General features: G+C 37.0%; 1 protein-coding gene across 2 annotated transcripts in view; it reads left to right on the top strand.

The window, feature by feature from the left end:
- The window catches only part of TPC1 (two-pore channel 1), a 288,494-nt gene that overhangs the window by 136,340 nt on the left and 138,794 nt on the right, over window positions 1-13,360 (top strand). For both annotated transcript variants that reach the window (XM_089821751.1, XM_089821750.1), the window contains one exon: window positions 952-1,024. In XM_089821751.1, coding sequence (XP_089677877.1) covers window positions 952-1,024 — 73 coding nt within the window. The remainder of the gene's footprint in view (window positions 1-951; window positions 1,025-13,360) is intronic.

Genomic DNA, 13,360 nt, shown 5'->3' with positions numbered 1-13,360 from the left:
AACTTCTCTATTTATATTGAGTTGTTTCAACAACTCAACATACGTACCACTAAAAAATAATCTGTTAAACAAACCCTCTGACTATTAATAATATTAAGTTTTTTCTCAACAACTTAATACTATGGCACTGTTAATACCAATTTAACACACATATATGGACACCTATGTGAACACTAATTCCCGACAAAGTGACTAGTGACAACAGGCATATGGTTTTGTGATGAAAACCATGTTGAACAGTAAATTACTTAGATAGCTTAGGATTTGATTATTAGTAGTGACAAAAATAGAGAGATTGAAAAAAACATGAAAGCAAGGAGATGTCATGATAAATGTTAGATTTTGGAGAACTCTTTAGTGATGCCATTAATATAAAGGGCATACACTAAATTTGAAAATAGAGAATATTTGAGGAATACCATAATTCAGTAAAGTTTTATTTGTTAGAAGGACCTATATCTATATTTTCATTTTCTAACCTGTGGACAATGAAGATTTTGTGCCCAATGGAATGGTCATGATAACATTTCAAATAAGCTTAATTAGTTGCATATTTGGAGTGCATAATGTATATGGCATATTCTCATAAGAACATAAGTTAATGATTGGATCAAACCCTTGCCTTTAGTAACAAGAAATTTTCAAGATATCTCATATCTCCTAAATATTTTGATGGTAGTGCACAGCGACTATTTTTGTTGTGTCATGGGCAGGTTCAATTTGTACAATAACTTGAAACATTGCCAAAGGGCTAGGAAGTCTTTGTTTTCCATAGGTTCTAATTTTCTTTGATACATAGTGTAAATTTCTTTTCTTTGTTTTATTAAATACCATCTCAATAAATATAAATTCTTATTTAGGAAACATGTATTGCTTTTTACTTTTGTACTGTTTTTCTCAATCTTTTTAAAACGGGGTAGTAAGTAATCCTTTGCATTGTTCTTTGTGCAGGACTTTGCCAAAAATTTCAAAGGAAGATTTTGACTGCATATTTTTTGAACTTGATGATAGTCACGACTTCAAGGTTTTTGATACCTTCTATTTTTCTTTGAATTAATTTACACTATTTTTGTTTTTCCTTCTCCCTTAGAAGAATACATTTCGATTATTCTACGATTAAAATTTGATAGAAAAAATTAAGCTCAATATGAATATGAACATTTTAAAATTTTGCATATCCCTTTTGTCCAGGAGGATCTAATGAGAATCTCATTTAATTTTTGCTTTGCCACTTCACAATTGATAATGAGCATATAAAGCCTATACATACAAAAAACATTTTAAGCTTAATATTCTTGGGTGATATTACTTTAGAACATTGCTATAGATTTAAAATAATACTCAATAAGAGGGAAAAACAGCTATAAGTTCCTACATTTTATTTGTTTTTATTTTTAACTTCTTATATCATTATACTAGGGGAATTTGAGTTGTCCTTTTTTATGCCATTCATTGCTTAAAATTTCAATTATAGTATATTTAAAAAATTCTTAATTCTCTTATACATGTGTAAACAATTCAATTAGAATCTGCATTTATGAATAACCCAGAATAACTAGTGCAAATGAATGGAAATAAAAGTGTGAATGTAAATGATACAAGAACAAAATAACAACACAGAGTTAGCCTTTAAGAGAGAACTACAAATGCTATAGAAGCAACATAATATTGGGACAATGTAAGAGTGAATTTTGTAGAATGCAATAGAATGGAGTAACACTAGCTAACAGTGAGTATATATTGGAAACATGGGAGTGGGAAGGTGCAAATACAACCAATGTGAAAAGACCACCACAATAGCCTAAAAAGGAAAGTCTAACTCCCATGGCAGATGTTGACATCTCGCACCCACTTATACAAACTTTATTTGTCTTAAGCAAGCTTATTTAAAACTGAAGGAAAAACCTAGGATTAGGACAGTAAATAACAAACTAGAAAAAAAAAACTTACACTAACAACCACTTAAGCGTAGCTTAGCTGGCTGAAAAGATGATGGGTTTTGGCAATTTAAGCCATTTTAGTTATCCATGTTCAAGAAGTATCCTCCAAAGTGAAGCTGCCACCCCAAGACATAAGAGAAGCCACACCCACAAATATAGACAGAAATGTAATGTTAATTTTTTATTCGATAGTTGGAAAACTCAAGCTTGCCTCCGACTTGGCAGTTCCAAAAATTGGACTCAGGCGTGGACTTGGGAAAATGTTGGGAAAGGACTTGGCAAAAGAAAATAAGTGTACTTCTACATAAAAACAAAAAGTAAATAATGCATTTAGAGAACCTAAGAGCCATAATTGAAACATTACACATCATTCGAAATCCAAACACTCATTATTTGAAATTTCATCGGTCATACTCATAGTTTCAAACTTAAAAATGTATAAAAACAGCTCAAGTTTATAATTGTTTACAAATTTAAATATAATGATATGTCCAAATGTGAAAAACAGAAAACTATAGACTACATCTTCCTCTTTCCTCTCCTAATGTAACTCAATTTTTCAGTTCTTGAACTAGTGGATGTTGAGGTATCAAAATATGAATTGATTCTTCTTCAAGACCAAAATTATCATCTTTGTCCTCCATTTCGTTGGATTCATCCAATGCTGCTTCTTTCTCTAATTCTATAAGATCTTCTTTAGTAAGGAGGACATTACCACAATCATTTTGTTCATTGGTTGTCTAATCACCATATGGATCAATCTCATCCAAGTCAACAACCTGATGTGGAACACCCTCCACCTTTCTAGTGTGAAGAGAAAGGTTGTACTGAATGAAGACAAGATCATTGACTCATTTCTAGGTCAACCTATTTCTCTTCTTCCCATGTATGTTCTCAAATAAACTCCAATTCTATTCACAGTTAAAGCTGTATGTGGCTGGGACAAAACAAAGATGACTATCTTTTGAAGATTAGGGATGTCGGCAACATGATTCTACCACCATAAATTTACAAAAAAATATTAGAAATATTATAATTGACTCTTGAGTACAAAATGTAACAATCATTATCAAGTTTCCATTTTTTTCCAATACTGAACAAATTTTTTTCATGCAATTATTTTCCTCTCCTGCCAATTGTTTGTTGTGAATAGATGAGTCTCCCCTTTGCATCCTTATAGATTTTGAACAATGAACATTTGCAAATTCATAAATAATATAGTCAAACTCAACAATGAGCATTTCCAAATTCATAAAGAAAATTCAGAAAATATCAAATCTCACCTCTAACTCACCAAGAAACTTGCCTCTCAACTCCTGACCATGTACCATCTTATGAATGCATGTAACAACACCTACCATGACCTTCTCATCAACCCTAAATGAATTAGCGAAGTAGAGTTTTGGGTTTAAGAAATAGGCCAAGGCATGTATCGGTTGGTAGAGTTGGTTTGTCCACCTATGATCATTGATATACTAAAGTATTTTATAGTTTCTTGAATTTCTGCCATATTAATGTGAAATAGACTCTTTGGCCTTATCCATGGTTCCATAAATGAAAGCCATTGGCATGCCTTGTACATCCACCATTTGAAGAACCTTTAACAAAGGTTCTATCACATAAAAGATGGACACAAATTTTGAATTGTACAAAATTAAGCCCTCAAAAATGGCAAATAGATTTTCTTGTATAAAGTTTGTGTTTATTACTTACCCTAAGCAAATCCTCTCCATTTTTTCCAAGCCTTTAATCAAAAACGATACTTACAATCTTCTCTTCCTTAGGTCTTTTGGGGAATGTGAATTCCAAGCAAACATCAAACACAAACATTTTCTCAAGATAGGCAATGACATTAAGAATGCTTTGCAATGTGAGGAAATGGCTAAGAAATTGTACAACTCTTGGTCGCTCTAGGTCCTTGCCATTTGGGGGCTTCATCAAAGAAGGACCCAAGTATGTTTCCAGATAAATTTGGTGACAATTTTAGCATCTTCAACCACCCTTTTCACCCATCCAATCTTCCCAGTACCCTCTAATAACAAGTCCAGGCATTGTGGAGAGAAAGGACTCCATGTAATTGTGGGGTGCCTCCGCATAATGTCATGCCCATAATTTTACATGGCAATACACAACTAATTTTTTTTTTTTTGTGTGTAGAAAATAGAAGGTAAGAACTTAATCAATCCTTAAACTTAAGAGTGATGAATAAGGTTAATGGTACGGAGTTGTTTACTTGAAACTGGGATTTGAGTTCCCCGTGAGGTGGTATGATTATAAGTTCTGATATTTACTAACAATGTTAGTAAATAAAGTAAAATAAGTATAGTAAGAATGGTAGGCACAAGTGATGATTAAATAATAATATTATGAACAATTAAATAATAACAATAATAAACATATTAAAAACATTATAGTATGTTATGATGAGATGTGCGGGAGCTTGTCTAGATAGATATATTATGCGATGAAATTTTAAGTTAAAAATTAAAATTGCCATAATTGTTACTAATGTTATAGAATAAAACTACCATCCGTACTCTATACTATTCCTTTTCAAATTATTATATTTCCATAATATTTATAATCAAATATACCATAATTAAATTATCTTAAAATTAAGGTACATCTATTACCCTTTAAACTATCCAATTATCTATAATCAAAATATAGACAAAATATACTATATTCGTGATTACACAATCCGTAAAATCAAAATATAATCGAAACAACTAAAATCGAAATATACTTATTATGATGCTAACTTGATGTGCTTTCATTATTTTTAATAAAACACTAAAAAAAAATCATCTTTAATTATGTATAATATAATACTTTAGACATCCTTTAGTTATGCTTATCATATTACCAGCTTAACCCCTTAACCCAAGTCTATCCATTATCACATAGTTAATTCATAAATTATCTAATATATTCTCATAATTCAAATTATCATATTTCATTTCCATTAGTGTCATGTCTAAAGATTATTATTTTAGTTATTATTTAAAAACTCCTATGTCTTCTATACCCAATTTGCATCTTAATTTTTACAATTTACTATTTCCTAGAAACTACCCCTATTTGCTTTATACTTTATTACTTTTGCATTACACAAATCTTAATGTGTTAATTCCATAGAATTCATAAATCTTAAATTAATAATTTTCATAAATTTCATTAACCTTGATTTGTTATTTCTTTCTAGGCTATAATTGGTATCACCCTACAAATCACCTAAGTCTCTAAATTCTATGTTCCCCATACTAGACTGACGCCTACTTTCCACATTCTCCTAGGTGGGCATGAATCTCCCCTACCCACATGGGATATCTTGAAAAGTTCCCACTCATGTCAGCAAGTATATAAAAAAAAGAATGGGGTTTGATGAGTTTGTTACAAAAGCCAAGGTAATGTATACGTTGCTTTTTTTTTACATTACTTCACCCACAAATCTTTCCCCTTTGCAAGTTGGCATCACATACTTGGAGGCTCTTCCCAAGGTAAGTAGTGCAAATCAGCCATCATGTCAATGGGTATAAATCCCAAGGAATTCAACCATGCCATTAAAACTTTCATCATAAGCCACAAACCCAAGTCTTCCCTTGCTCTTCCCAAGGCGTGGGTTGGTGAAAACAGGGGTTGACATAAAATGTTTTCCTTTTCAAGTGATGGACGCCTAGTTAAAAGGGCTGACACATGTCAGGAATAAGGATATGTTCATTATTGTTTTGTTTAAAGTGCTGACAAGGAATTGATGCCTAGATTGAGTTTTGCATAAGTTGAAAATTAGAAGCAAAAGGGATAACATTGTTTTTTAATATGTTTGGACAAGTGTGAGGAAAATATGTAGTTTTTATTTCTTACTTGCACAAGGTCCCATCATATTCATAACTCATGTCTGCCACCTTATTAATGAAGGGTGGTAAAAAAAAAACTTATTTACTTCTCACCTACAATGTCACAAATATCTTTTTTTTTACATGTCTATTTTTTTATTTCTCTGTATTAGCATGGAACCTTTTTTTTTTTGAAGCCCATACATTTTCCAGAATGAAAATATGCATCTACAGGTCTCATTTAAGCTCAACTTATTTGTTTAGTTCCTTTCATGCATTCTCTATGGTTGTTAAGATTGAATTGGTGATGATTTATCACTGCATATTGCATTATCATTTTCTATTCTAATAAACAATTTAACATGAAGCAAACCTATCATGTTGCTAACAAAATCTAATTGCAAAATGGAACTCAAGAAATCTTTGAACTAAAATTTCATTGCATCAAATATTCAAAATACTTTAATGTCATCCAATTCCATAATTTAAGCTAACTACAAAACCATTACTATCAATTGCATATCTTACAACTAATTCAATTTCAATACTAAACATCAAGCAACTAAATTATTCTCATGTAATTGAGGAGATAAAGATATCAAGGAGATAATGTCCAATTCATTCTTAATGGTGTATCAAGACACAAAATTCTTTCCTTCAACACATTCCAATTTTAAGTATAGATAAGACACATCAACACAACCAAATCTCTCTTTCATGTTCCTTTCAAAATTTACTTTCAACACAATATCAAGCATGAACAAGGGTGGTGGAATCATCGTATTCAAGATACACAATGAAAGGACCTTTACAAGCAAGATAGTTCATAATCTCTCTATTGACATATGTATGAGACCAATAACATCATTACAACAATACAAATAAATCCACTTGACATAACCAAATAGAATTGTCCTCCATTGCAATACAAAAACAATGATGTGCTCTTCTTCTATGCAAAGGTAAAACTTCACAAACTCCAAATGTCGAAGGCTTCAAGCAAAACCTGCAATTAAGGAACAAAATTGTGGAACTATGGAGGTTCACCTCCCAACCTAGGCCTCAAGGAGGCCACCCACTGAGCTCGGGGAAACAAGGCATAAATGGTAGCATACTCCACATTCTCATATCATGCATGAACACAACAATCTGACAAGATTTAACATAATGCAATACAACACATCCCATCCCAAGGCTTTGCACAATGATTCAACAATTGAATCAAGTATAGGGTGAAGGTGGGCTCTCACCATGAGGAGGATTTCCAAAGCTATGATTCACAATATATACATTTCCTCATTATCAACATGCCCTTTCGAGGCTTACAATAACTTCCCTTCCTCACACCTCCTTATACCTCCCACAATGCAAGTAAGCAAGAAGAACACATTCCATTGAACATATAATAATCATCTTCACACACGGGAGAGTTCCTCAAATACATGTGTGAGCCTAACTAACCCCTTCACCCAAGCATCTCTTCCCTCCCAAGGGTGAGTGATGCTTCACACCCATTACACAAAACACATAACGTGAAAACAAAGCAAGATATAAGAAAGGATTCACAAAAAAACTTTTCACATGCAACACTCAAACAAAAGATCTTTTCCCACAAACCACATCTACAATACACCAAATTCATCATGGAATGAAGAACACCTTATCTATTCTACATGCAACAATGAAGAACACCTTGGATCATGGGTACCAACCTCACTCCAAGCAATGGCAATGAATAGTTGTAGTGGAGCTCCTTATTCTCTTCCTCTAAACCCTAACTGTCTCTAAAGATAGAGAGTGGCCAAGTGAATTCCCAATTTAGCCATGCCTCTATATATCCCTCTCATTTTCGGATTCAATAAAGAATGCAATTTTTTTGGGGTCTCCTAGGCCTATTAGGCACCCTAGAGGTCATTATTAGCCCCCTAACTATAGTACTAACATGGGTAGGGTTTATTTTTTGTCACAAACTCACCTTAGAGTTACTTTATAGACCTCCCAATGCTAGGTAATTCAAATTCCAAATTTTCCCATGGTGATAACCTTGTTCTCTTTACTAATTTAGGGCAATAAATCAAATTCCTCAATTTAGGCATTTAACTCGGAATAAGGTGGCTACATGATCCATCATCAAAGAACATGTCATTTCACATAACGAGTACAAGTGTCAAGTGACACACAGAACTCACTACACATCACACATGACATGTTCAAAATCTACAGATGAAATAAATACCACACACATACATCTCACGTTTACAAAATAAACACATCACGACGAGGTTTACGAATCTCATAAAGATTCACCTTGGTAGTGTCATTTTAACATGTGTTTATACCTTGTTTCCCTGTTAAGTTTCCATGGTTCCTTTCCTGCACACTAAACTCGAGCATTAGTAGTCCAATGAAAAGTCACATATAAAATACATATGAAGTAAAGATACATAATAGTTTCGTTATTCTACAATTCACATATAACACATTTCATAATTAACTTCCTATTCCCCACCATTTTCTTATAAAACATTTAATCACTAAACCTCCAAAAGTCTGCATATTACATTAAATCACAAATCTTTATAATCATCATATCATAAATCTAATTTTATCATGTCATAAAATTGCATCCATATGTGTTGGATCATTCCATTCACAATATCAGGTTCATAGCACATATCATAGATGTAGAATACTATTGTAAATGTCAAAATCAATAGATAAATACACCATGGTCCTTCTCAGTCTTGAATAATGTCAAAATATCCAAATCCCGAATATCAAAAGCAAGTAACATATCCCCACTTAAAATTTCATTACAAACATTTCTACAATTCAGCTTCTATCAAAGTAGTTGAAAAGGGTTAGTACATGAACGAAATCATTACTTATATCATTTAGGTCTTAATGTGCAGACATAAGTGCGGATCATCAAAATGCAGAAATTAAAATAACATAACCCTATAGTCTCAAAAGTATATTAAAACATCAAATTAGAAGTATCATAATTCAATTATGTCATCTATACTATGGCGGATCGGGTGAGGCCTCACACATAAGCATTCCACCTGCAGCTACATATGCAGCTGCCTTGTGCGCAGTAACTTGGACAAAATTATCAGCTCCAATTTCTTGGATCCCACCATCTAATAAAATGCACAAAGTCTCAGTACTTTCGATTCAATGTGAGGTTTTAATCGACTTTAGGAATACCATTATGCCATTAGAAGCCACCAAGAAGTTGAGGAGTGTTTTATTTGTTTACCGTACTGGTAAAGAAATCAACACATACAAACAATGGAACAGAATAGCAGAATTATATTCGCATATGCCAGACATACATTCTGCTTCATAAGATCAGTAATAGTAGATGATAATAATTTACAATGATCCCAGACGGGATATAAATACTATCCGTCAAACCTTCCCGGAGGAGTCCGTCGGCCACAAACATTATGTCCGCTACAAACTATATACCCCTCGGCTACAAAATACAAAACACCGACGACAATCATTCCATCGGGTACAGAAACACTGCCGGGAGTCGGGACCATCCAGTCGGCTGACACCATCCCCCCGAAAAAGAAAAGTCGTCTCCACACGACAATTACAAAATATCTGAAACAAATTAACAAACAAAATACATTAACAGAGTGAGTACAATTGGATGATTAGCTCCTCCCGAGCTCTCTACGCATCCACCTAGACAGCCTCCCGGCCAACACCTACTCCCAGTGCCTCTGGTACACATAAAGTCCATGCTTGCAGCCGCTTCAACTCTTCTCAACTGGTCAGACTCTCACGATTGATATCCGCAACGACTGAGGGTCTAGGGGGCAACGCCTCCGGCGGGGTCGAGGGGCAGTGCCCCCGCAGGGTCCTGGGGTAGTGCCCCGGGTGCGCTCCCTGTCGCAGTACAGGGCGGGGTCGCCTCTCGCCGCCAAGACCAAATTAGCACTTTGAAACCCACACAAAACTGCACGGAATACACCATTTCTGCCATTTTTTGCCGACTCTACACTCTTTTTGACAACCACTGATGCGTCCCCTTCCCTTTGGCAGCATCTGTAACTCATTCTGAACAACTTGAATCTGTCATCATTTTTTAAAAAAAATTATTATTATTTCATTTTACTACAGAGGTAACAGTCATGCACAAAAGTATTTCATTCGACAAAGCAAAGATGACCAGGAACATCTTTACAGGAGTCCCTGTCACCAATATCACTCCACAAAATTTATATACTTGCCCGTCCACAAATTACAACCTGAGTGTATTTACAGCAAGATCGGACACCTCACAATCTCCTCGCTCATCTACAAAGTAAGCTTTGCAGGAAATCGTCCAAACCGATCGGTCGGCAAAACAAGCCCGAACAACTGCAGGGCATCTCGAAAACTCGCATATTTACACTTCTCAATTTCCCGTGAAGTATATTCAATGCTTCCTCCGGTTCTGTCACAAGCTTGCATCTAGCACTTGAAACTCTTTCCGACTAAACTCCCTGCGAATGGTGGACTGGTGGTTGCGACTTCCAAAAGAACGACGCGGGTTCTGATTTTTTTTTTTTTCTTTTTTTTGTTTTGTTTTTTTTTTTTTTGACAAAAACAAAATAAAATAGAAAGACAACACCTCAATTTTGCCTCCAAGCGTCGCCATTCTGCAAAGACGACGGAGTCAGCTGGCCATTCTGTGACAGCGACGGAGTCTTCCTGGCATCATATATTTGCAATTTAAATCCGTTGACTACCGGAGGCACCTCTTGCTCGTCCAATGTCTCCAATTTTATCACCCCATTGTCGCCGACCTCCCGGGTCTGATCTAGTCCAACCCATCTTGCCTTAAACCTTTCCTGTTTCATTTCATCCCGATCGTCGTACTTGAGTACCAACTACCTCGGCTGAAACCTACTGAGTTTGTCATGCCACACCTTATGTCTGTTCTGTGTTACCTCTGTCGCCCACTGTGCTTGCGGTCGTCGCGCATCTAGCTTATTTCCTTGTTGTTGGTACCCTTCAAGTAATTTTATGGTGCGATGCATTCTTTTCCTCCTGTGCGGTCTGTTCATCGTGTACTGAATGGTGGGATCTTTCTTTTTTCTGGGTTCTGTATTGTATGTCGTTCCCTTCTTCAGTCGTAACCTCTGTTGCGTCATCTGCTTCTCTGTATTCCTCCAGACACTCATTTTCCTCTTTTTCCTCACCTTCGTCGATCCTTAGCATATTACAACTCGGAAAGAGTTCGTAGTCTTCTATTTGCCAATGGTAAAGACCATTCACCGAGTCTAGGTCGTTGTCATTCGATCCTCCATCTAGTCTCAATATTCCTTCTTCGTCTGGTTCCATTCTCTTCTTTCCTTCATCATCACTTCCGTCGTCACTTTCTGAATCTGACGATGCTGCCTCCTCGCCGACCATTTGTGTGTGCAGGTCAATTGTGAATCTTTTGCCTCCGCCCTCCATTGATAGGGTATTTCGTTTCCAATCATGTTTTACTTTTGCTTGCACCAAACCATCCCGTCCCAGAATAGCATCATATCCTTTGCTTTTCAATGGAATGACTACGAAATCCAATAAAAATGGTTGCTTACCAATGGTTATCGGTTGCGCCCTCAAGGTTCCTAACGGTTTGATCCCGTGCTGGTCCACCGTGAGCAACTGGAATGTAGGTGGCCATAGTGTCGGCTTTCCCAACTTCTTCTAGGTATCCTTCGGTAAGACATTTATGCCGAACCCTCTGTCAACAATTGTCTCTGTCAAAACATTTCCTAAAATCCCCATCTCGACGACCGCCGAATGCCATACGGATGTGAGTGCCAGCAGCATTGGGTCTGTTGTCATCACTTCCCTACTGTCCCTTCCTGTGTCCTCCATTGCTTTCGAAAATGGTGTATGATTCAGAATGGCCGTCCGTAACTGGGGCATTGTGAGAAGGAGGTCACTTATCTTTATCGGTATCTCCATTTGTAAGATCTGCCGTACAATGTTTTGTTCTGCGAAGTTCTTTGCCAAGGTGCCGGTGATGTCCTTCAACTAAGATGTCCCTGCTGACGATGCCTTTCCAATTTCCGTTTGCATTTCTCCTAATTTTCCTTTTTCCTCCGCTTGCCTCCGTGTAATTGCCAAAACCTCCTCTACATCCGTGCCGACAGTGATCAAGTTTACTCCAGACTTTGGACACTTGGAATCTTCGTGATCACCGGGTCCGCACCATCTACATAATAATTTCGGTGTGTTTGCCGTTGTACAATCCCGCTCAAAATGACCCCACAAATTACATGCTCGACATTGAACGATTGGCCGTCCGTTTGCATCATACTGGGTTCGACTTCGGCTCCCATTATTATTGTTATTGTTCGCATTGTTGTTATTTTTCCCTCTGTTATTATTCCTGTACCCTCGGGATGTGGCACCTGTGCTATTCGTATTTCCGCTACTGCCCGATGGGGAAGCCTCCTGTGTGGGAAACACCTGCGGAGATCCTCTTATCTTTATGTTAAAGGGGCACTCTTTTGTCGAATGGCCCATGATCTGACAAATGTCGCAGAATTGGTTCTTTGGACACGATCCTTTAGTATGACCGTCGGTCTTACACTCCGTGCACCACAGCTCACTGCCTTTTGGCTCCTTCTGCATGTTTTTAAACTCCATCATGCGAACCATATCCTTCTGTAGGGCACGAACCTTCTTGTTGCTGCCTTCGTCGTCACTGCTATCATCTCCGGCAGGCTCGTCGTCATCAGAATCAGATGAGCTAGTTTTCTTGTTCTTTGTCTTCTGTTCACTTTCAAGATCCAGTGCTCTATTATACGCGTCCACATATGATGACGGTGGCATAATTTTTATTTTCCTCCGCAACTTCGAACGTAGGCCGTCCACGAACCATCTTTTCTGCAATTCGTTTGCCGGCTTGCTTTCCATTTTGTTTATTAAGTCTTTTAATCTCCTGGCGGAGACACAGACAGTTTCGTGCTTCACCTGTTTGGTATTGAAAATCTCTGCTACGATTTCATTATCATCCCGCAAAAGTTTAAATTCCGCCAGGAACTCCTTTTTAATGTTATCCCAGGTATTTAGCTTTTGTGGATCCGTATCCGAAAACCAATCAATCGCCACACCCCTTAGGGTTGCTGGAAATTGCCTGACCCATTCGTTGGCATCTGTGATTCTATTTGCCCGCCAGATCGTCTCACATGTCTTACAATGTCGTATGGGGTCGGCGGTACCATCGCCTTCAAACTTCGGCAGCTTTTCCTTGGGTCTCGCCATCACAACACTAGAGGTCTACACTCCCACACCGGAGGTCTGCACTCCCACACCGGCAGTCTGAACTCCTACATTGGAGGTCTGCACTCCCACACCGGCAGTCTGAACTCCCACACCGGTGGTGTGCACTCCCACATTGGAGGTGTCGACAGCTGCGAACCTTGGTGAAGAAGGAGGATCTTCTGAAGTTGTTTCCCGTAGAAGTCTAACCCGAATGAAGAGGTCACCCCACGCTCGTGCTCCCTCGGCACTGCGAGCCATGCAAGTTGATGCTCTTCCGTCTGAATTTTCTTCCCTCGGCGAACACAAATTCAAGAACTC

Source organism: Cupressus sempervirens, chromosome 3, assembly GCF_028749045.1.
Source record: "Cupressus sempervirens isolate cs-2001-9-10 chromosome 3, ASM2874904v1, whole genome shotgun sequence".
In the NCBI taxonomy this organism is placed as follows: Eukaryota; Viridiplantae; Streptophyta; class Pinopsida; order Cupressales; family Cupressaceae; genus Cupressus; species Cupressus sempervirens.
This window is presented reverse-complemented; position numbering and strand designations above follow the sequence as displayed.